This window comes from Dermacentor albipictus, chromosome 8, assembly GCF_038994185.2.
Source record: "Dermacentor albipictus isolate Rhodes 1998 colony chromosome 8, USDA_Dalb.pri_finalv2, whole genome shotgun sequence".
NCBI classification, from domain to species: Eukaryota; Metazoa; Arthropoda; class Arachnida; order Ixodida; family Ixodidae; genus Dermacentor; species Dermacentor albipictus.
In genome coordinates this window covers 96696838-96721865 of record NC_091828.1, presented here as the reverse complement: position 1 = coordinate 96721865, position 25028 = coordinate 96696838, and the positions used below count along the sequence as shown (strand labels likewise).

Below are 25028 nucleotides of genomic sequence, written 5' to 3'. Positions count from 1 at the left end.
TTATACCGGTAACTTCGTCGCAGAGGCGTTCGTTGTATAGAGGCGCTAGACTGCACCTCCAGAGAGCCGTGTCTTCGGGACCGGATGTCCCCATGCGGCACGAAAGCACTGCGGGAAAAAGTATCTGCTCGCCCACGCGATAATAAATTATGTGCTTTTAAACGCACTGAAACTGCGCCGCAGTGGGAAGTGTGGCACGCAGTATATGGAGTATATGGTACACGCGACTAACACTTTACAGCGAAACTGCTAGTTGGAGTACAGTTACTCGCAAAAATGTGCTAAGCCAGCTTTTTTTTTACCGAATATAAGTTAGAGATCGTTTGCGGAGTTTATATTTCGAAAGAATAGGGGGTGAGGGGGGTGCTACCAGAGGAGATATGCAGGCAAATTTGCAAGTTTGTGGGTATATCAGGGGCTAAATGAATATTGCTGAACCGCCGTTTTCTGCCTGTTCACTGGAGGCGTAATATGAATCGCTTGCAAGGTTTCCCCGCTGCCCTGGCAGAACCAATGGTCGTATCAATACTATATTTGCAGGGAATAGGGGGGCAATGTCGGTGAGGCGTATCGAAAGTTTGAAGTGTGGATGTTAATTAAAGTACCACTGGTTCTAAGGCTTTATAAGCGTATAATGCATCTAGCAGGAATTTTGTCCAGTGTCCTGAAAGACTTATCACCGTGCCATACCGCTCAAATTCAGAAGAATTATGAAAATAACACAGAGGTAATGAAAGAAACCGCAACTAGGCTGGTTTCAGAAGCAGCGAGTGTAGTGGGAGGTAAGGCACCAAGGCAACCAGTAGGTAAGCTCTCCTAAGTAGCAAAGGACTTAATAAAGAAACAACAAAGCATGGAATTGTTCACCTCAAGAGATCAGACAGAATTGGCTGAACTGTCCAAACTGATCAACAAGAAGAAATTACGGGATGTTGGAAATTATAACATGGGAAAGATTGAGGAAGCAGCAAAGTATAGCCGCAGCATAATATGAGTGAAAAGAAAACTTGGCATAGGACAAGGTAAGACAAGGTAAGTAAAAGCAGCAGAACAATTCCATACTGATTACCTAGGGCAACCACGTCACCTTCATTCGAAGTAGTGATGAACAGGATACATGTGCTTCTTCTATAATTAGTGATGAAGCTACGAGAGCCTTGCAAGATACGACGTGGGGAAAAGCAGCAGGAGAAGATGGAATAAAGTCGATTTAATCTAAGATGGGAAAGATATGTTTGAAAAGCTTGTGGCCTTTTGCATGCAATGCCTCACGACTTCAAGTGCACCAGTGAGCTCGAAGAATGCCAACATTATACTAATCCACAAAAAGGGAGACGTTAAAAGATTGAAAACTTATAGGCCCATTAACTTGCTTTCAGAATTGTATAAAATATTCCCCAATATAATTTCCAGTACAATAAGAGCAACACTCGACTTCAGTCAACCAAGGGAATAGGCTGACTTCAGGAAGGGATCTTCTATAATGAACCACATCCATGTCATCAATCAGGAAATCGAGAAATCTGCAGAGTACGAACAACCTCTCTATATGGTTTTGATCCGGTGGAGATATCAGCACTCTTGGAGGCATTACGTAATCAAGGATTACAGGAGGTATACGTGAATACGAGCGTATCTTGGGAAATATCTACAAAGATTCCACGGCTACCTTGATTCTCCACAAGAAAAGTTGAAAGTTACCTATAAAAAAGGGGGTCAGACAAGGAGACACAATCTCTCCAGTGCTATTCACTGCATGATTGGACTATTATTAAAGCTATTAAACTGGGATAGGAGTGAGGATCAACAGTGAATATCTCAGCAACCTTCGGTTTGCAGATGACATTGTCCTGTTCAGCAACACTGGGGACAAATTACAACAAATGATCGAGGACCTTGGCCAAGAAAGTTTAAGAGTGGGCTTGCAGATTAATGCGCAGAATACAAAGATATGTTCAATAGCCTGGAAAGCAAACAAGAATTCAGGTTCGTCAGCCAGCCTCTAGAATCTGTACAGGAGTACGTTTATTATATAGGTCAATTACTCACAGGAGACCGTGATAACGAGAAGGAAGCTTACAGAAGAATAAAAATAAGTCGGAGTGCAGACGGCCGGCATTACCAAATCCTGACTGGGAACTTATATAGTCGTTGAAGAGAAAAGTGTACAATCACCGCGCTCTACCGGTGCTAACATATGGGGCAGAAACTTGGAGGTTTACAAACAAGCTCGAGAACAAGTTAAGGACCGCGCAAAGAGCGATGAAACGAAGAATGTGCGTAACGTTAACAGACAGGGAGATGGCAGTGTGGATCAAAGAACAAGCGGGGATGGACGATATTAAGAGAAAGAAATAGAGCTGGGCAGCAGGCCATGTAATGCGTAGAGTGCATGACCAGTGGACCCTTAGCGTTACACCCAGTGGGTGCAAAGGGAAGGGAAGCGCAGTCGAGGACGGCAGAAAACAAGGCGGGGCGATGAAATGAGGAAGTCTGTAGGCGCAAGTTGGAACCAGCGATAGCGCAAGACAGGGGTAATCGGAGATCTCAGGGAGAGGCGTTTGTCCTACAGTCGACATAAACAAAGGCCGCTGCTGCTGATATACACACGCGCTCTCCTAAGCTTTCCCATCTCCCCTCTACCTCTACCACGTGACCGGCTTCCCCCAATTCATCATCATCATCATCAGCCTGGTTACGCCCACTGCAGGGCAAATGCCTCTCCCATATACTTCTCCAACTAATCCGGTCATGTACTAATTGTGGCCATGTTGTCCCTGCAAACTTCTTAATCTCATCCGCACACCTAACTTTCTGCCGCCCTCTGCTACGCTTCCCTTTCCTTGGAATCCATCCCGTAACCCTTACTGACCATCGGTTATCTTCCCTCCTCATTACGTGTCCTGCCCATTTCTTTTTCTTGATTTCAACTAAGATATCATTAACTCGCGTTTGTTCCCTCACCCAATCTCCTCTTTTCTTATACCTTAACGTTACACCCATCATTCTTCTTTCCATAGCTCGTTGCGTCGTCCTCAATTTAAGTAGAACCCTTTTCGTAAGCCTCCGGGTTTACGCCCCCAAATTCACACACATACTAACCCCCCTCCCCCCACTTTGACACTCCTACTGCTAACGCATTAAAATAGCGAATGCCATCTGCTCGTTGCCGACAAATGCCGGCTGTCCTACTTATTTGTTGCTACAGGCCGCATAGAGAAATAACACGAGTGGTATTCCTGCACGAAGGCGGATACGCGCACGTGACCCGTACGACGGCAGCGCAGACGTTTCCTGGTAATCGGAGGGGGGGAGGTGGTCTTCCCCTCTCATAGCGCGTTTCTCGCAGCGGCGAAACGCGCAATCAGCAGAGTGGGCGAAAAACAATGCGTGACGGAAGGGGAACCACCGCACGAAGGTCACGAGAAGAATCGAATCGGTTACGGCCTGTTCGTTTGCTTGCACACTGCACAGAATGCTTTGCGACGACAATGCCAACGGTTTCGGAACGCGCGGAGTGCTATCCACCTGCTGTCGTGGACCCGGAGAAAAAAAAGAACAAGAACAAAACAGACACTGCGCTCGCGTTGGCGTTTTCGAGACAGTAGAGAGTTTTAGTTTAGGGGACGCAAGCGGCTTGCGTACGCAAGGACTAGGGGCGACTCTAATCAGTGGCGACGCATACTCGCCCTGTGAGGAAGTCAGAAAAAAAGAAATGGCGCATTAAAAAGATAGCGAACCGGACCGCTGACGAAACGTTCACGCTGGTTCAGCACGGCGAGCGCGAAACTGATAATGCAACTGCAGTGCATAGAACAGCAGTTCGGCTCGGGGCGAACCGAATCATACAGTCGCGGGCGAAAATCCGGAGACCCCACCGATGTTACGAAAAGAAAATGCACATTTTGCGCAAATCTAGGCACGAAACCTGAAATGCAGGTGGCCCAGTCCACATCTGCGTGCCCTACAAATGCAACGCACGAAGGTGAGATAAAAAAAAAAAGCGTTTCATCCGTGGGACAACTAACTTCACGTCCCCAATATATATCTCCACGCCGCTGCTGAAACGAATAGCACACACCGATCTGCACGACGTGCAATTTCGGGTACACTGACGAGGACCATATCGTGTCGACTTAACCACGGTGGAAGAACAACCACCGTGGACTTAACCTTTATCGAACTTAACCTTTATCGACTCATACAGGAATGGTCACGTGCCCTTCCAGCGGCTTGCTGCTTCGGTTCCTTCGAGATGGAAATGTGTTTCGAGTCCATATATTGTTATGACTCAACTGTTATGACTGCTACCGGGCGGGAACGGCATCCGGTCGGACGGCCAGGAGCATAATAACGCCCACGCAAGAACGGGAACACTGCGCCCGTTTATTCAGTGACAGCCCTTTGTTCAGACGCTCTCAAGCCGCCCCGGCACGTTCCCGCCCGGTAGCAGTCATAACAGTTGAGTCATAACAACATATGTCCAAGTTGCAGCCTCTGCTGTATGTCTCCAGCTCGTGTGCACACTGTACTACTTTGCGCATCCTCCGACACACAATTGACACTGAAAATTTAAATTAAATTAAATTATGGGGTTTTACGTGCCAAAACCACTTTCTGATTATGAGGCACGCCGTAGTGGAGGACTCCGGAAATTTCGACCACCTGGGGATCTTTAACGTGCACCTAAATCTAAGTACACGGGTGTTTTCGCATTTCGCCCCCATCGAAATGCGGCCGCCATGGCCGGGATTCGATCCCGCGACCTCGTGCTCAGCAACCCAACACCATAGCCACTGAGCAACCACGGCGGGTGACACTGAAAATTTCAGTAGTCCGCCCCAATATAGAGTTTTAGTTTAGGGGACGCAAGGCGTTGGGGCCCCTAGCACTTGGGTGCGTTTGCGTACGCAAGCAGAAACACGTTATAGGTTAGCGGCCCCAAACGCAAGCCACAGTGAGGTCGCATGCGCTCGCAGCGCCATCAACGTCTTATCTTTGCTGCGCTATCATTTTTTAAAACATGAAATCAAGCATATGAAGTAAAGCACATAAAACTATTCTTATTAAAAGCAGTTAATAGAGAGGTTTAGAGTGTCCGGCATTCGGGTAAGCACAGGCTGGGGCGGAGTCATGAACGGGAGCGTCCTGCATAGTGCAGCCATCTGGTGGCGCAAAGCTCAGACAAAAACAGCTAATATTGAAGTAACCAAGTGTATTTTACTTTGCTGTGGGTATAAATTTTTGGCAGCAACATAATTGCGCCAGTTCCGAAAATTTACACCAGCAGCGAAGTAGAATAGACTTGGTTAAAGCAATATTAGCTGCTTTTGTCCGTTTCAGCTTTGCGCCGCCAAGTGGATGCACCATGCAGGGCGTTCCCGTTTATGGCTCCGACCCAACGTCCCAACTGCGTTTGTCCCAATACCGGACACGCTAAACCTCTCTAATATATATAAAAACGACGTCTGTCAACACTTGGCGGAATATTTATTAGATTATCTACCCGCTAGCTACTCGTAAGTTCTACACCGCGAGAGTCACGTGGGTAACGTCACCACTTAGGGGCAGCGATGTTTTCGGCCGCCCAAACAACCCAAGGACGCAAGTAGACGTGGCGGTCTGCGCATGCGCAGTACCGTCGCCCCTAGTTCTTGCGTACGCAAGCCGCTTGCGTCCCCAAAACTAAAACTCCCTAATACCTGCCTATGTCAAGTGACAACACACCGCGGATATAAACGTCGTTTATCGAGGATTTCGTTATAGCGAAGTTTGTCGTTCATCGATGTTTAACTGCGCTCGCGATTTATTCTCGAATGAAACTGAACAGACGGAGCGTATACGCAAGATACATGTACAGATAGGCAATAGCATGCGCAAGATACGGTAAAATACGGACTGATGAAGGATGTCCATATACGCTATTTGAAGATAGCCACATAATAATATCCGTCTATACGGGACGCATAGCTTTCTGTCACTAGGTCCCGACAGAATTCCACATTACGCAACTGCGGCATGCCTTCGTTTTTTTTTTCTTTATACCGATGTTTCTAAACCTACGCTGCCGAGGGTATAGCTAGTTAGCAAGCCCGACTTGCTTTGTGCAGGGCTACCCGCATTGCGCCACCAAACTAGTTTCTGCCCGAAATTTGCATAGCGTCAAACGAACGACGGCATGTAGATGCTGCGTCGCGCTGCACAGATGAAACGATTAACGAGGCGCTGCATACCAGTCTCAAGTGAGTGAGTGAGTGAGTGAGTGAGTGAGCGAGTGAAAACTTTATTGACAGCTCTAGTAATTGTGTTGTTCTGCGGCTGGGGCGGATTCGTCAGGAGAGCCTTCCTCCCTTGTATGTCTTCCCCGTCTCGAGAGACATTTCATCCACCGGACGGTATGAGAAACGTTATCGGCGGTCAACCCAGGTCTTGGCGAGACGCGGATGATAGACTTTCGGTATGTAGCTGGTGATAGACGGAAGCCAACAAAGGTCGGATCAACGCCGTAAGCGTTTAAGATGAAGGACGATTAAGCACGGGGACTCGCGTCGGCAGAGGAGGTAACGGCCGATGTCGACGCAATACGTCGCTCACGCCTGTCCTGCACAATCAACAATTAAGGCTCAAGTGAAGCGCATGCTCGTAAGTGTGCAGCGTCTGGCGACAGTCGTCAAATTGTGTATCGTGTCGCTCCGCGGGTCGGCGCAAGTATACAGCGGAGACGTTCCGTGTATGGATGGATGGGTGGATGTTATGAGCGTCCCCTTTGGAACGGGGCGGTGGGTTGCGCCACCAAGCTCTTGCTACTATGCTGCCTAATATCCTACCTAGGTTAACCAATGAAAAAATAAAAGAAACAAAACACTATGAACTACCACGTCCACATTTTCTGATCCCCTATTGCGAACTGTGTTTTTGTACGTCTCCGTCTTTTGTCGTTTCCCTACTTTTCTTCCACCAATCCTCCAATCGCTTCTTACTAATGTCTATTGCGGACCTGTTTGCTTTACCACTGCTCCCGCTGAACCCAAGGGCTTCAAGGAGGCCAGTGGTGCCTAAATCGACCGCTGGGTTACGAGTGTACGTTTGGGAAAACAACGCCCCCCCTCCCACACACACGCGGTTGCTTCCAAATTTATAGGGAGAAAGTAATTATAACAACGCCACAAAAACGCCTGAAGCAACGTGTACGAATATCATAGACAAATCCACGTATACTATAGTCATCTTTCCCGCGGCCCCACCCTCTGAACACACAGACGTCTATTTGACGTCTACAAAATGTATTGACAAGATCAGCAAGACGTCCTGGCGATCACCTTATACCGTACATATACGTCTTCTCCGACCCGGTCCGATCGCAGCGAGTTATGAGTACAAGTCGAACACTTTCAGTTCGAATCGACTTGTAGCGTGCTACTCAAGAATTTCGCACTTGATTTTAACGATTACGCGGTAAATGGCCAAGCGTGCGAATTTAGTTCCTTTTTAGACCCGAGCTACACTGTCTGCTACCGTCACTCGTCTCCGCGCCACACCACTAACACCTGCACAGTTCGCCGATTAGAAGAATAATCTTTGCCCAAGAAACTTACAAATATTTTCCCGCGTCTCTTCTTGTCAGAGGAACATTCACGTCATTCGGCAGAGTTTGTAGGGTATGTTATTTCTCTCTCTCTTGCGGTCATGAAATGTGACTGTAATATTCATGACTTCACGCTCTGCAGAACAAGAGACGTTAATAATTTCAGATTCACAACTTGTAAGTCGCATACAAAATCTAGTTCGGCCGATGTTTCGATTCGGAAAAGGAAAAAAAAAAGAAGACACCAGGTTGTAACTTCCATAATTCGAAGTTACAAGTTGTCATAACTCAGATACCTACTATTTAAAGCGTCAATTTAGAACTTACGTTTAAGATTACAGCACAATAATTTTAAAAGGTGACTGATGAGGCGCGAGACATATATACAGTTGGCACTGTTTTAGATTTTATTCCTTCCGAGCGCACAGTTTTGATTGCTACGTGATTCCACGCCGTTTTTGACACCTACTTAATTCACCGTGACTTAATTTACAGTCGACGAAAGGTGGAACAGCTGTTTCTTCATGATGTTTCATTTTTTTCTCGCGGTTTTATTGCAGGCATTTCCTGCTTTCGGAGGTCGAAAGGTTCCTGCAGATGCCACCATATGTTCATTATCGGAGCACTCGCAACCACCCATACGTCACACTTAAGTACAATCGCCGTCATACTTAATGTGCATAATAGTGACACGTACAGTATAGCTAAACTTTAATAAGCACGTGCTGTCAGTTCCAACCATCGCATAATCTAACTGGAAGGAAGACCCATTCCAGGCACCTAAACCATAAATTTCAATCACTTTTCGCAGGAGAAACAAAATGCAGTTTGTTTGGGTTGAATATGACGGTGACCGTACATCGTTGGATGACAGTTACACACGCAACAGAGTTCTTCGTCGAATACAGGGGGTTAAATACTACATAGCACGCACGTCTCTAAGCTGAAGGGGACAAAAAAGCTTAACCAAAGGTTATCGATTCTGAACTGTGGGCGCGTTTGGAGAGCGATAACGTTTCGCGGAATCGAGGCACAGGTATCAGAACGAAACGAAGAACCAAAAAGAAGCAAAGCGGTGTCTCCGACAAACTTTCAGCCTCCGGTGAATTGAAAGCCCTAGAAACAAACATCTGCAGGCGCACACCCGAGAAGGCCGCATCCTCGCTTCACATTTCGCACTAACTCGAACGAGATAAGGTCAAAACAAACTGCCGGCTTCCGCAAACGAACATATGGGCGCGTTGCCGTTAGCGCGCGTGACGAAATAACTGGCGTGACAGACAGTTGACAGCAGCGCAAACTTCTGTTCGTCTTCTGTTCCGCGAAGTTTCTTGTTAGCTGCAGTACACGCATCATAAAGTACGAATTGGAATTCATTTCGCGCTATCTGAGATATGGAAGCAGACGACAGCAGAAAACCCGGCAAGGAGAACGGAAATGCCGCTCCTTCGCACGTAGCAAATTGCGGACAAAAATAGTAGCGTCGTGCCACCGGCAGTTCTCGTCGGCAGAACAGGTGCCACTGGGAGAAGTAAAACTCCGGTGCATGCGGGCTCGACCACGAAAACAAGCGCACAGCTGGTAATTCGCAAAGCGCGCGCGAAATGTCTTGGGCCAAGCCAGATATGCGTCCGTCTGCACTTCTGGGAAGACCGCATACGAAATTAACGCAGTCCCACTCGTCGCGCGAGCAGCCAGCGAAAGCTGGTCAATCGAGCACGTCTCTCGTTCGATGACGCGGTAAACCTCTTCGACGACGCTTAGAGGTGATTTGTAGGTGCGAACCGAAACGAGGCAATGCAAATGCTCCGCGCGGCAGCTCTTTCGTTTTGTTTTACACGCACTTACCGCCACCTCGCTCGGGCTTGACGCCTCGGAGTAGCCAGAGGAATGCCGACTGCCATACCCTGGAGATGGCGAGGTTCGCTTCGTACTCGTCGCTTTTATCCACCGTAAACACATATGTCCTTTTCTGGCGCCTGTGGCCGAGGTTCTTCTTCTTCTGGATTAGATGGTACGCGTACACGCAGAAATACGAGACGGTTTTCTTGAGCCCGGTGGCGTTCTCGGCGACACGCATCACATGACAGCCGATCACGTCGTCGAGCTTCACCTCGGTACGCGAACGGTACTGCGGCAAACCCTTGCCCTTGACGCACGGCTCGAACACTAGCGACTTATCGAATAGCGTCACATCGTAGTCGTCCTCGGCGTTCGGGTAGAGTCGGAACGTGTCTTTGAGCACGCACTGCATCGCTGCTTTCCCTTCTTTCTCTTTTTTTTTCGTTCACCGGTAGCACCTGCGTGGTGGGGACGACGGCGAATTCGTGGCAGACGACACGGGGCGACGTAGCGTCAGGCAGACGACATGGCCAAGAGCAGACGGTTCGCAACACAACGCCGGTAGTCGGCCGAGGCGCCGCGGCTGAATGTTTCCGTCGTTCTCACAGGAAACAAGCACTGGCTGTGCTGCTGCTGCATGCACGCAGCTGACTCGCGGCACGAGAAACGAACACACACAGAAAAACCCACTAGTCCGCGAGGCCTGCCTACTTGATGATGATGACCTTTGATTGCAGAGCCATGGACAAACGACAATCACAAATTGCCTTGAGTCAAACGTACACTATTACCATCTTGTCCCACTGTCAACAACTACAAAGGTATACAAAATTACAATTAACTGTTGCTATTTCTACAACATAAAAGTTTAATTTTCTAACAAGTGAGTGTTTAGTTTATAAAATAAAAGCTAATACTATAACTAAAAAACTCTATAAGCTGTAGCTGGTCATTCTGAGCCGAAACACGGCCGAAGCCGTAGTCGCTCCTTGCTTCCCGTGATCCTTTTCTCTTCGCGTGTATATCCGCCATGGTGAGTATCTCGTCGTGTGAATCGACATTTATATCCATTAAATCGGGTCGATACTCCGCCTGGGATCGCACCCGATTTTTATCACAACAAATTATAGTTCCCGGCGATGTCCTTTCCGCGCGCAGGGTATCGATATATGCCACAAGTACGACCGCAAGGTCCGCAGGACGCATCCCAAGAGCGAGAATGTCTACCTCGGCCTCCTGGTTAAGGTAAGTTTGCGAGCTTTCGAGTTAAAACGTGCTGATCTCTGCTAGTGTCGCGTGCGTGCAACCTTTAAAGCTCTCTCTTGTTATCGGTAGGTTTGTCACCGCTTTCCTCGCGCGACGCGCTCTAGTCGGTGGCTTCGGCGCGAGACCGAGCCGGCTTGAAACACATCGTTACGTTTTCGCAGGTCTACCGTTTCCTGGCCCGCAGGACCAACTCCAAGTTTAACAAGATTGTGTTGAGGCGTCTCTTCATGAGCCGCATCAACCGGCCGTCGATGTCGGTGGCTCGCGTGGTACGTTTTGCTCTCTCTTTGGATAGGTCGATGTGCTGTGTCGTGTGCGCTCGCAAGCGGCGGTGCTGACACGACGTGAACGTTTGTGTCGTCGCAGGCCCGCTTCATGAAGAAGCCCGGGAGGGAGGGCCTCATCGCCGTGATTGTCGGCACCGTGACCGATGATCTGCGCATCTACGAGCTGCCAAAGCTGCGCGTGAGTATCCCGACTGGTCTTCGCATGCCGTTCTGCTCGTGCTAGTTAAGTCCGGTCGAGAGCTTGCGCTGCATTGGCAGCGTTAGTGAAACGTTAGCGGCGTGTTTGTGTTTGCGTGAGATGCTCTTTTCGTTGATTGCGCCACTGCACATTTAAAGCTACCCCTGAGCCGAACCGTAGCTGTCAGTCTGGCCAATGCTAATTTGCAAACTGTGCATGCCCGCACAACCGTGCAGTTTATCTTGAAACGTGGATCATAGCACAACACAATAAATGCGCTGTGTAGGCGCGGCACTTTGAAGAAAAGTGTGACAGCCAGCCCAACACCTTTGCCAATCGACAGTTAACTGGCGTTAATTTCACCAGGCCCAACTGTTTCACTGGGCTAACCCCCGTATTCAGAAATGCATCTTGACTTGAAGCCCATGCTTGACTTGATTTTAATGACGCCTGTCGCGAACGCACCGTAAGAAACGCAATGAGCACCTTTGGCGCGTTCGCAACAGGCATCATTTATATCAAGTCAAGCATGGGCTTCAAGTCAAGATGCGTTTCTGAATACGGCGGTAAGTGCCTCCTAAGTGCTTACACATTACACAGTGTAATGCCCGTCTAGCTGTTGGTGGTAGTGACATGGCGCACCCCCCCTCTCTCTGCCGCAGCCGTGGCCTCGTAGGTGAGTGCCATGACTCTCGCAGGACATGTATTCAAAACTGTGCAGCTGCCAGCCAGTTCATCACTGGTTATCCTAATGGGCATGGGCATATCCTGGCCCGGCAGTTTGTTTGGTGAATTCTCCCGGGAAAGGGATGCCCACCATGCAAATGTTGTTAAACCCTGCCCTGTGGGCACAATGAAACAGCGAAAGTGCAGCCTCGTGCCATTCTAAGAGCACTAGATGCGACCACAATGTTGACAATGCAAGCACTGTTTGCTTTACTGTGCTACACATTCTAAGATTTGCTGACGTCACTTCCTCCCTGTACACCTTACGGAGATTTAGAACGGTACAGATTACCATCTACCACGATTGCGCATGCACAGAGTTTACTGGAGACCTGTTGCACGTGCTTAGCGTCTGTGGTGTTGGATTGAATCCCAGCCACGATGGCCGCATTTCGACGAGGGCAAAATGCGAAACACCCGTGTACTTAGATTTAGGTGCACGTTCCAAATTTCCAGTCTTCCCCATTACAGTGTGCTGCATAATCAGATCGTGGTTTTGGCACATAAAACGCCATAATTATATATATATATATTAGTTTACTTGAGCCCAGTTCCTTGTGCATGACACACACCACTTTTTCTTTTTTCTTAATCTTGATTTGCAATCCACATTTTCCCTTCCTGCACTTTGTCCTGTGCAATGCACAACTTTCAGTTTAGGTCGTCCCATGTGTTGTCTACTTTGTCTTGCATCTCGCCCTGTTAAAATACTATGAACCTGTCAGCTAGCCTGAATCGGCACATTGCCGAGGTATACCCCTCATTGTTGGCGCTTTTCGCAGAGTACATCAGCAAGCATAAATTCCAATCCTTTCACGTTTGCAGGTGTGCGCCTTGCGGGTGACCGAGAGGGCCCGTGCTCGCATCCTGAAGGCTGGTGGTGAGATCCTCACCTTTGACGAGCTGGCTGTCAAGGCCCCCAAGGGCAAGGGCACTGTTCTCATGCAGGGTGAGCTTCGTCGCTTTATGTCGCACCAGAACCTTTTCATGATTGTGAAAAGCCAGATTCCTTGCAAGGCACTTTCTCGAGCTCATTGCATTGTATTCATTTTTGCAATTAGCACATGCGGATGCGTTAGCTTATGTGGACACGGCTCTCGTGATGAAAATGTATGCGAGGCACCAGCTCCGCCGTCTTCTCCACATCTTCATTTGAGCAGTGACTGGGGCTGCCATTAGTTGGACAAATATACTATGCAGAGAAGTAGCCTTGCAAATTAATTAAAAGGGTCTGTCTCTGTTGCTTCCTTATTTCCCATTGCTGCTTGGTCTTTGCCGAAGGAATGGAATGGGCCTAAAGGATAACGACATCGTTGCAGTTCATAGACAGCAATAAATAGCATACATAAGCAACCATTAGCATTAAATATAAATAAGTTTCTGTTCTGTTAAGGTCAACTCCCCAGATTTTGTCTTATTTCTGATTTGCCATAGTGGGAGGCATGCTACTTTTTAATGAAATGTGCCTTCAATTTGGGTGCAGATTAGAATTGGATAAAATTAGCAGCCACGGTGGTTTACCGACTATAGCGTTGCGTTGCTAAGCACAAGCTCGTGGGATGAAATCCTGGCCAGGGCGGCCACATTTTGATAAGAACGAAATGCAAAAACTGCCATTTCTTGTGCGTCGAGGCCACATTAAAGATCCTCTGATGGTCAAAATTCGGAGTCCCGCACCACGGTGTGCCTCATAATCAGATCATGTTTTTACCACGTAAAACCCAAAGCTTCAGAGTCGGATAAATACTACTGATTGATTAGCCACTGATGTGTTTTGGGCGTTTTCTGCCTTTTAATTCAGCCTGTTAGATGATTCCACTAACTTCATTGGTCCTCTCAAGGTCGAATCAATGGAAACTAACAAAGAGAGACCGATGTTGAAGAAAGTTCGCCCCCACCGTGATATAACAGAAATTGGCAAACAGTTTGCTAGCACAGCTATGCAGATTCTCTCGGGGGTGGCGGTGCAGTTCTAATAGTGCATTCGGCTGGTTCCTGTTGTGCACCAACTCTGATTGCAATTACACTGAGCTTGCTGGTGATGGGGCCAGAGAAAGCAAGCACAAGCCGAACATTGAGCAACTCAACAGAGCAGTGAAAACCTGATAAAGGAAACATGCCACACTTCCATTCTGAGCAAGTTGCGCAAGTGGCACACCAATAATGCTGACTGCAGACGCCACATGACTGGAACTCCGCTAGATTGCGATCGCAGTCCCAACAGGTCGAAGTTGAGAGTGGATTAACCCTATGTGCAAAAATGTGGTGGAAACAACCATCCTAACGTACCATTAGGTAGGTAACGTACCATTAGTAGGCGGACAGCCCGACATCTCACCACTCGGAGTGCATAAGCAGCATCTCTGTAGCGCCATGATAATACAGTTAACGTCAAATTTTTTTTTCTTTACTTTCTCATCATCGTCAGCCTGGTTTCGCCCACTGCAGGGCAAAGGCCTCTCCCATACTTCTCCAACTACCCCGGTCATGTTATTCTTAGCACCCTCTGCTGCGTCGCATGTCTGACCGCCGCCGTGGTCAGTTGCTTCGCAGCTGCTGAGGACTGAGGGCCAGGGTTTGATTGTTGTATTCATATAGGAGGTTGTGGCCAAGTACTGCACCGGGGTGGCCAATCCTGCTCTGGTGAGAGAGTGCATTACCGGTTCAGGTCACCAGGGTCATGCTGCACTCCAGGCCTCTGTGCAATTTTATCAACATGTGGATTTTTTTTTTTTTTTTTCATCTAGTGGAAAATTTCACGGCACCGGGATTCGAGGCGGATGCTCTACCTCTACGGCACCGCTGGGGCCTACAAAAACGTGCAAAAGATCGGGCAGTTTGAAAAGTTGAATGCATGCCTTTTACTGCCTTCAAGGGCTCCTGTAAATCTAGGACCATGTACTTATGTAGCTGCCTGAAACAAATGTCTGAAATAGCTCTGCAACCATGCCAGTACACTTATTAGGTGCATCAGTGTTCGTACTGTGACAAGAGACAGCGTACGCATGCATGTTTACTTATAATATGCATACTGTGGCCCGTGACGGTGGGCCCTTTTTTTTTTTACTCTGTATGCTTCACCGTGTAACACCGCTGTATTGCAGTGGAGCTGACTTTTGGGAATCGGCATTATGCTACATTGAACTCATGCCATGCTGTCCTCACTTCGGAGCCATCAGCAAGACTGACAGAGGTGGAGTTGGTGCCATTGTTTACAGCCGCAAATCCTTTCTATGAAAAACATGGCACCGTAAAGTAGGTAGCCTGGTACTGAAGGCTAAAGCTGCGGTGGCTATCGCTACCAGTGGATCGGCGTGCGAGAGCTGGTTTGAAGCTTTGAGATCATAAAAATGGCAGTTTCAATCCGTTTTGCTAAGGCTTTTTCAGACCTTTGGTCATGGCAAAAAGTCCAGAAAATCTGCCTGCGAAGATTTTCAGCATCCAGAACTACCTATGCGGTACTGCCACAAATGTGTAGGAATTATCGGGAATGTCTGAAAAATCGGTCATTGACTGCAGTTGTTATCGTGCTATGCTTGGGTTCAAGCCAGCATTTAGGGGCACACTGAGGACAATGTCACTGTGGATTGATTAGTGTTGTGGAATATTTTTATTCTTGCCTCACTGCTTTTTGATTTCAAGGGCTATGCGAGTTGTCATGTTTCAAACCGAACACGCTTCTTACCATGGTTGCTCTCGACTGCTTTGTGACAGCGGTGGTGTAGTGAGTTGTGAAAGTGATCTATTCTACATTGCAAACCCTCAGCGACAGAAGCATTTAGCATTTTCTGTTGTAGGGCATGTGCGATTAAATGGTAGACATCATCCGTGACCGTTTAAACATCTCGTGTGAAGGCAATAAGTATGCATAGTGTGGTTTAGTTGCTGTTTGTCTACTCTTCTGGCTGCTTCAAAGAATTTTACAGCTTCTTTTTAAAAATTTTGTAATCTGGTAATTGCCAAAGAGATAAGGTCTTAACTTTTGCATGGGCTTGTTGGTTCATCGCCCTCATACATGCATGATACATAAGAGAGACAGGTTTAAGAAACAGTTGGAAGCTGGCACTAAGTGTATATTTTATGTGCCTGTCCTTGTCATGATTTCGTGTCGTTTACGTGTATATTAGGGTGATAATGTTACCTCTGCTCTGAGCATATGCTGTAAACAACTTAGTGCTTGACAGACAGCCCTCCGCATTGGATGACAGTGCCACTTTGATGTAAGGTTAGGAGGTCTGCGACAAAACCCTGCATCCCTGGGCCCCCCCGTCAAAGTGCCATGGCTGCATGGGTGGTCGGCTTCAGACCAATAATAATGGTGATAGGACGTCGTGACAGATGTCTTGGCAGTACCAGGTGTGATGGCTCTAGAAGCACAGCGCTATCATGTATGCATCTGCCCACATTATCTGTTGTTCCTTTGGCGAAATGCGAAAACACCCGTGTACTTAGATTTAGGTGCACATTAAAGAACCCCAGGTGGTCAAAATTTCCGGAGTCCCCCACTACGGCGTGCCTCATAATCAGAAAGTGGTTTTGGCACGTAAAACCTCATATATTATTATTATTATTATTATTATTATCTGTTGTTTCTTTTGCATTGGCATGCAGATACTATGTCTGCCTCTGTAAATAGGTACAGTCGCCGACCATTTATTCGGACCTCACGGGTACTGCGGAAATGTCCGAATAAACAGGTGTCCGATAAAGCAGATTAAAAAAATAAAGAAATCCTTTATTTCCACGCACTTATTCGGGCTTGGCAGTAGGCTTGAAAAAATGTGAATGCACTGTTGCATGCTGTTTCGTTTACGTGCACTCAGATAAGCCTCAATCTCGGAGAAGGTCGTACGGTCACTGTAGGTGGCTGAAATCACAGTCGCTGCTTGTACACGCTCCGCATGTGATGGCTGCGTAGCACATGGTGTGTCATCTTCCGACTCGGAGTCATTGTTCGGCGGCGCAGCAGAAACCTGACAAATGATCTCGCCGTTGTCGAGTTCTGCGCATGTCAGTACAGCACTATCAGCACCTGTGAAACTGTCAAATGAGGTGGTATCCGGAATCGCAATGCAACCACTGCACAGGTCTCGGCAGAACATATTCGGCGTCGGTAGGGAGCACATCAGAAGGCGACAAGTCTTAGGCTACCCGCTTGCCGGCATTCCTCAGCGTAGTCGGCGCCATTAGATACTTGACGTGATGTTTCCATATGCCGTGTTGCATCACCTCAACCTCGATACAGCACACAAAGCAAACATCACCACGCCGTCACGTCGACAACAGTTGCACAAACGAAAAACGTGGCCTACTCACAGCATCATGCACGAAGAAAGAAGCAAATCAGCGGCGGGATTGTCTTGACATGGCTTACTAAGCTGAGACCGGAACTGCTGTAGCTACGAACCAGGCAGAGACGATGATGAGCGGGGATTTGCCATAGCGCCACTTCGTGGGGCAGCAAGGAGGCTCCGTTCGAAGCAAAAATGACATTCAGCAAGTCGAACCATGCACTGGTCAGAGTCAGTGCATGGTGCTCTTGATCGAGTTGGCTCAAGGAGTGTCCGAACTTCTGGCAATTGTTATACATTATGGTCTATGGGGAGAATGGTGGTGCTGCAAAGCAAACCGAATAATCGAGCATGTTTGAATTTTTGGAGTCCGAAAAATCGGTCGGTGACTGTATACGAATGAAGACCATGTTGAAAGCAACCTCAGTACAGAAAAGGTGAACAGTGGGTACAGCGTTTGTGTGTATTTATTAGTATTCAATTGTTGTATGTTTGTGTGCTTTCATTGCTTCTGTAAAGCTCAAAATGCATGCGAATGCAGCTGCCTGGAACAGTGATGAGTACTGTTGTGAGCAGCCAGGAAAGTGTCAAGTAAAACATCTCTCATGAGTGATAACTTGAGGGAGCTGGCTGCAGGGACATTAGGGGAAGGGGGGGGGGGGTCCTGGAGTATGTCTTGGTTCAGTTATGGGTACCCACAGAGTTTCATATTAGTATAGCTAGAGGGAAATCTCGCGCTGCGATTGTTCAACCATCATGGGAATGATGGGAAATACAGGCTTTGGATTGGCATTCTGTTGACTGGCGAACTAGTGCACAAGTTTTTTTTTGGCAGTTGGTTTCGCTCCAAGCGCAATTGCTAAAGCCTGCAGTGGGACAGTGCAACGCAAAGCTCTCTGCCTTTGTTATGTTGCTCAAAGTGGCGATAGCGCGCTAGGCCAGCAGCTGAGATGATGTTTGTGTTGCGGTGTGGTCTCGAAGCCCTGACGAGAAAGCGACAACATCGTAAACGTCGAAAGAACGTTTTGACCATTTGAAACTTGGTTTTTTAAGGGTGTTCGGTTGCCGCTGTAGCGTTACGTGCTTTATGAAACTCCAAAATAGCAAAAGGAAGGCAGTACTGATACAAGACATAGACACTTCTAGTGGCTTGACAGTCAGATTTTATTCAGGGCTTTATTATGCATTGCTCGTTTATGTGGTCATTGAAATGCGTGTTTTAGGACTTTGAACCTTGTGGTAGTGTGTAAGTGCAGTCACGCCATAACGCTTCGGAAGCGGCACGTCAATATAAAATATGATGAAGCATACTCGTAGGAGGCCACTAGAATCCTAGATAGCACCGTAGCAGATGGGCTTAAAAGTACTTGAAGACGTTCACCAATCGTGACAGCCGACGCAGCCTTTCGAAAGAGCAAGAGAGCTCGCAACTGCTTGTCATCTGCGAGAAAAGTCTTGCGTTTGCAGCGAGCAGGCGTCGTAGCAGACGAGACTTGTAGCATTCCTCTCAAGGGTGCAACACTTTCTCACAATACATCTTTATTTCCATAAATACTTGATGAGTATCTTTATGTAAGTACATGCACAGTTGCTATTGCTGTTGCAAAAACAAATCATTATTTTCTGGCGTTAAATCGGGAACAGAATTGCGCAAGAATGCATACCCTGATGTGTCCTGGTGATAAACCATAGTAAACCGTGCTTCCATCTCAAGGTCATACAAAGTTTATGTAATATGCTGTACATTATATCACATATTGCAGAAATAAAATTAGGTTTTACGAGATAATATTTGAGTATAGCTTCCTTTACTACACCGCAAGCAAACGCCACTAGTCTAAAGATCGAAGTCGATGCGAAGCCTGTACTTCCCATCATTCCCATGTAGGTTGAGGCAACGCTCATGAGAGCCCCCGTAGACGCTAGCGCCACATTTACCCCAAGGGTATTTATTTATAAACTCTGTGGGGGTACTAAAGGCATCGGACACATTATCCCCACCAAAAACACCTATTTTCGGCCTGCCCCATGACACTGTCCAAGCAAAAAACAGCGTCTCGTAATGAGTAATCGGCATGTTTACCCACGCCAAAAAGATTTTTTTCAGTAATTGATTATGCAGTGGCTGGACAGCGCATGATTTTAAGGTTACCGTTGTGACGGCTATTAATGACTGCTCCACACCGGGAATAACTTGCAATATTTGTGCATGCCGCACTTAGTTTGTTTTTGCTCATTCTGCTCATAGTGGCACCCGTGTTTTCATGCTGTCTACAAAAGTAGTCCCAAAGATGGAATAGCGTGCTGTATCATGTCTCAACATGCGATAATTGCTTACAAATATGAGGGCTAGGGGAAGCTTCATAATGTCCAAGAAGTAAGCCGGTGGCTGCAACCTGCCGTAAAAACCGGACTATAGGTCGGACTGGAATATAGGTCGACCCCCCAACTAACCAATTCTAAAAATGAAAAAAATCTTTTTCAATGACAAAAGTGCCGAAAGACACCCTTACCTTGAAACAAATGCGACTCAGCCGGTTGCACAGTGGTGACAGTACTATTAATTTAAATGCGGCTCGCATGTGCACCTGGCCAAGTTTTTAACAGTATTGCGTGACTATTGACCCACGTGCTTGTCAGCACCTTATTAACGGCGCTGAGCGACGAAACAAATGAGATACGCGCATGCGTACACATGCGCTTACTTTCGCAATTTTACCACTCCGTGCCGTGATGATAAGGTGCTGACAAACACGCGGGTCAATGGTCGTGCGATACTGTTACAAATTGGCCGGGTGTACATTACACAGAAGAGCACTAAGTGCGGAATTAAAAATCTGGTATGCATTAAATTTGGGCAGGAAAATAAAAGAAAGTGTGCAAGAGCGAACGGGAAATGGATATGCCAATACACTTGTGAATGTGTGAAAATTCTGTGAATGTTGCTAACGTGCAGCTTAATTTTTTCTTGTGCCCAGGACCTCGGAATTCACGCGAGGCTTGTCGTCATTTTGGACCGGCTCCTGGAGTTCCCCACAGTCACACCAAGTGAGTACTGACTCTCCTCAGTCTCTGTATTTTTTTTAAACCCATTGTCTTCCAAATATTGTGCACGCTGTGTGTGGCCCTCCATTCCGGTTATTTTTGCCCCCTACGCATGCTAAGCAAACTTCTATTGTTGCACTGATTATATTTGGATCTGCCATAGTAAACATTGAAAGAGATGTGAAAAAAGAGAGTTATATTTATGATACATGACCGCTACCCCTCCAAAGTATTTTTGTAAAGTTAACAAGTTTGGGATTGTCTGACGATTTTGCAAGTGCTGCATGAAGTTCTGCAAAAAATGCATTCCATTTGCAAAAAAAGTTTCACCTGTCGGTCACCGAACCTTCCGATGGAAGTTGTACTAATGGTCATAGGATTCCAATTTTGTACAGGTGACTTCTTGAAGCACACGAAATCGGCAACACCACAGTTGCTGAAGATGTCGCTGCAATCTAAAAATGATGCGTAGACTATCAGCATTTTCGGTGCCGAGTTTGTTGCTGCTGGTTAGCTGCACCTGAAGTGAACCTTAAAAAAAAACCAAGCTGCCATGAAATCTACATGGCAGCTTGATTTTCTTTTTAAAGATAACTAACATTTCTAAAATTGTGCAGCGTAAATCGGTGCTTCACAGACAGCCCTCCGCATTGGATGACAGTGCCGCTTTGATGTAAAGTTGGGAGGTCTGCGACAATACCCTGCATCCCTGGTCCAAGGGCCGTAGCTGCATGGGTGGTCGACTTCAGACCAACAGTAATGGTGATAGGGTGTCGTGACAGATGCCTTGGCAGTACCAGGTGTGATGACTCTAGAAGCACAGGGCCATCACGTATATATCTGCCCACATTATCTGTTGTTTCTTTTGCATTGGCATACAGACACTATGTCCGCCTCTGTAAATAATATACGAATGAAAACCATGTAGAAAGCGACCTCAGTACACAAAGTACATACTATGAGTTCAGTGTTTGTGTGTATTTATTAGTATTCAGTCTTTGTATGCTTGTGTGCTTTCATCGCTTCTGTAAAGCTGGAAACTCATACGTCATATAAGTAAAGCTTCTGTAAAGCTGGAAACTCATACGTCATATAAGTAAAGCTTCTCCGCCTTAATATTTTTGTGCTGATTTCAAATATGTACTTAGTTCTGGTGTAGTTAATTAGTTCCTAAGATAATTACCATTTCATTCTTTTCATTTAAGGCGTCAGTTAAAAATAAATGGCACGAGATAAACATTTGTAAGGTGTGGTTGGATATTATAACAAATGAAGGATAGCAAACACTTTTCTATTTGACTATTAGTAGATACCTTACAGCCCACTGAAAATAAGCACACAAGATGTGGCAACCATGATGCTTAAGGGGAGACGTGGGTTCCAAAACTAATTTTGTTAATTTTAGTGTGAACTGGATGATATTAACAGTATTGTTCAGTTTTTTCTGGTGATTACAAATATCTAATTAGATTTTGTATATCTGCATTAGAAAAAATTATGCAAAGTGTTAATACAGAAATTCAGTCAATTTCTTACAGGATTTATCAAAAACTTGTCAAAAGCAACAACAAAGTATACGGCCAGAGCGCCAGAGAGTAGCTTTAGCCGGTGATGCTATATTTATTGTTCTCAGTGCACTTGTAATGCAAAAAAAAAACATGTAAACATAATTGCAGTATTTTTGCTAATTATCATTTGTATTTAGGGGCAATTAAAATTTAGCCGACAACTTTAGAAATAAATAGCATCACCAGCTAGATCCTTTCGACACAAATATATTGATACCAAACATTTTGCTGGTAGTTAAAAAGAACAATGAAGATCTCCTGTAAGGCAGTGTGTGGTGTCCAAAAAATGAAGCTGAGAAAAATGAATTTGAACTGAATTGCATCACTATGTAGCCCAGTCTTTCAGCAACAAGTTCATGGCATATATGGTCGTTGTGCAAAAATAACACTGATGTATTGGTTGCAAAATCGTGCATAGTCATTGAAACCAATGCCAGAAAACCAGCACCACGATCTTCACATACCTATTTTAGTTCCTTGAACAGAAGGCACACAAATGGCATCCCTATGCAAATAAAGTTGCACAGAGTTGATGGCCACAACAAAATATGTCCTTTCCACAAAGCTTATGGCTACAAAAACAAAATCTGGATGAAATCCCAGTGGTGGTCGCCACGTTTCAATGGAGCCGAAATGCAAAAAAGTTCATGTGCTTGTGTTGTAGCGCTTCCCAAGTGGTCAAAATTAATCCAAAATCATATCAGTTTCGGAACATAAAATCCCAGAATTCAAATAAAAAAAAATGGCTGTGGCTTAGCTAAGGTTAAGCCCAGGATGCGAAGCATACTAGCCTTTATTGTAGTTGTTGAACCACTGTTTAGCCTGGTGAACTGCTGTTGCTTCGCTATATTTGGTTCGGCTAGACGAAGAAACAATTCATGCAGGCGAGCGCACGAGCTGAGACCCGGCTATGTAGCTACGCGGCCGCAAGCGAGCGCACGAGTTGAGCCTCCGCTTTTGCAGCTGTTATGACGTCATATGGTAGCTACGCAGCCGCGCGCGGCGCAGCAAGGAAGAGCGTGGTTGTGCGGCTAGTATGCTTCGCATAACAAAAATGTATATCTCTTGCACACTCACACAATTGTGCATTCAGCACAGGTCACACCTCGACCTATAAAAGCCCAGGACTGTAGGCGGAGTCTGTTGCTGGCATGTGCCTCTTTGCAAGCTTGCTTGTCAAAGCATTTCCGTTTGTGTTATCCTTGTTGGACATGTGAAGCTATTATTGCTGTTGCTGGAGAGTTGCTGACTGTAATCTTTTTTTTGTTCTTTGCCAGGCCGTACGTGCGATCAAAGGGACGCAAGTACGAGCGTGCTCGTGGCCGAAGGAAGAGCCGTGGCTACAAGGCCTGAGCCTCGTGACTCGACCGTTCCCAGTCAAAATAAACACGCCCCCCCTGTGGCAACCACACCCACCTGGTGCTGTCTGTTGGATCTGAACCCACTTCATGTGCATCACTCACATTTTGACACCGATGGAAGCATTGGGAGCGCTTCAGGGTCCGTTCAGATTCTGCAACTGTAACAGCCAATACATGGTTCTACCACTTTAGCTTGACATCACTGCTCACGAAATTCAGGAATGGTTTGCATAATAAGCTGTGATAACAGCACCCATGAACCGAAAGTAAAACGTGCTACAGGAGCCCAGTGCCACAACTCATGGGCCACTGCATTTAGTGTGCTTTCATGTGCGAATCACTATTCAATAATTCATTTTCCATGTACAATGTACAGCATATCACAAAAAAGAGTAAGCACCACTTGGCCATTGTTGGCTACGAGTGGCTGGCCTTGAGTGTAGTCGGGGACAATTCTACCAGAGGCGCGGTAAATCTGCAAAGGCAGCTGGCAAGGAAAGAAGGGATAGGTCGCACTGAAGGCAGGCCTACACTCCGGAGCCCATAGACAGTTCGCAGCAGGGGTCAATGTAGCACAGGCACGTAACCTTCTTAACGCAACTTCGCGGCGAGAGACGCCAATGCATAATCAACCAATGCATGCATTTTCATACCTGTTCAAGTCTACTGGTATATAAGGTGCACATGCAGTGCAATCTACTCATGGCCTGTGGAACGAGGGAGATAGAATTGTACATTTGTTGCAATATTTCGGATAGACATGCTTATTAAGTGCACTGCTACAGCCGGCATGCATATTATGGTATGCTAATACTGATCCACTAGTGTCACAAAACAATGGTCCTTTCTGACTGAAAATGTAGAACAAATTACTGGCATAGTGCTTGAACATTGAGGATGGCTGAACAAAATGTGTGGGCTGAAATGTTTTATGTGCATTCAGTGTGTGCTTAACTGAACTGCAGCACTTGTTTAAGCTGCATCTTAAGTTCCTAAAAATACAGGGGCATAATGAAAAGTTGCATTTTCTGCCATACTTGGATAGTGGCACACGCCAGACTTTCTATGAGAACTTTCAATACTGTTTGATTACCAATTTTAGTACACGTTAAAGTTGGTCAGTGCTGATGCCATTTGGTCTCTAGAAAGGCTTATGCTTGCATGAGCTTAGGCGAGAATTGTTGTCTTGCAATGTAAAAGGAAGGTGTGGTAGAACAATATACAGAGCACACATACATTTCTTTGTGAACGGTGCGATAACTATTTCGGTACAGGTGCTATGTATTGACAAAATATTTTGTTGCACTGTATTTATTCTTTAAATTATTATCTGTTTAGTATTTGTTCAATATTACAGTAGCATGAAACCAAGGCATTGGCAACAGCTCATCTGGTTGGGAATTAACTTGGCACAAGAAATATACCGACCACACTAAGTGAAAATTTTACTGTGGTTCCTGCCTTGCTTGTGCTTTTCTAGTGACATAAAATAACCAAGGTAAGTAGAGCTAACTATAGCACCTGCCAAGGTGAAACAAGCCTGAACATTGAATGTCTACACTCCAGCTACAGCAGTGCTTCCCAAGATGGCTGCTAGCCGTAAGTGGATGGAGTATTAGCTGAACTACTAGCTGGCTTGTAGAGGTCTAGGCCTAAAGTACAACTTACAAAAGAAGGCCACTGGCTATGGCCTTAGCTAGATCAAGCTGGAAGGTCGACGTCTACTAGCTAGCTGCGAGCTTCCTGGGCGGTGATAGTGCAAACATTACAATCATCCATAACCTGAGGAGAGTGCTTGGAGCTGGTGTCTCAATAGCGTGCTGGCCGCGTATGCAGAAGCTTCGTTGCAGAAGCCTCGTGGTCTCGTTGAGGACACCGA

General features: G+C 46.4%; 2 protein-coding genes across 6 annotated transcripts in view; one reads left to right on the top strand and one right to left on the bottom strand.

The window, feature by feature from the left end:
• The window catches only part of LOC135912910 (sphingosine kinase 1-like), a 111497-nt gene extending 101350 nt beyond the window's left edge, over positions 1 to 10147 (bottom strand). For 2 of the 5 annotated variants that reach the window (XM_065445511.1, XM_065445512.1), the window contains exon 1: positions 9434 to 10147. In XM_065445511.1, the coding sequence (XP_065301583.1) occupies positions 9434 to 9839 (406 nt within the window). In that variant the 5' untranslated portion in view covers positions 9840 to 10147. The remainder of the gene's footprint in view (positions 1 to 9433) is intronic. The other 3 variants (XM_065445513.1, XM_065445514.1, XM_065445515.1) reach the window with 2 other exon arrangements.
• Positions 10148 to 10393: 246 nt separating this feature from the next.
• On the top strand, positions 10394 to 23203 carry RpL18 (ribosomal protein L18). Its single transcript, XM_065445516.2, has 7 exons — positions 10394 to 10460; positions 10586 to 10672; positions 10855 to 10962; positions 11060 to 11158; positions 12710 to 12833; positions 20154 to 20223; positions 23066 to 23203. The coding sequence occupies exons 1-7, from the start codon at positions 10458 to 10460 to the stop codon at positions 23139 to 23141; spliced, it is 567 nt and encodes a 188-aa protein (XP_065301588.1). The 5' UTR covers positions 10394 to 10457; the 3' UTR covers positions 23142 to 23203.
• Positions 23204 to 25028: the final 1825 nt, after the last annotated feature.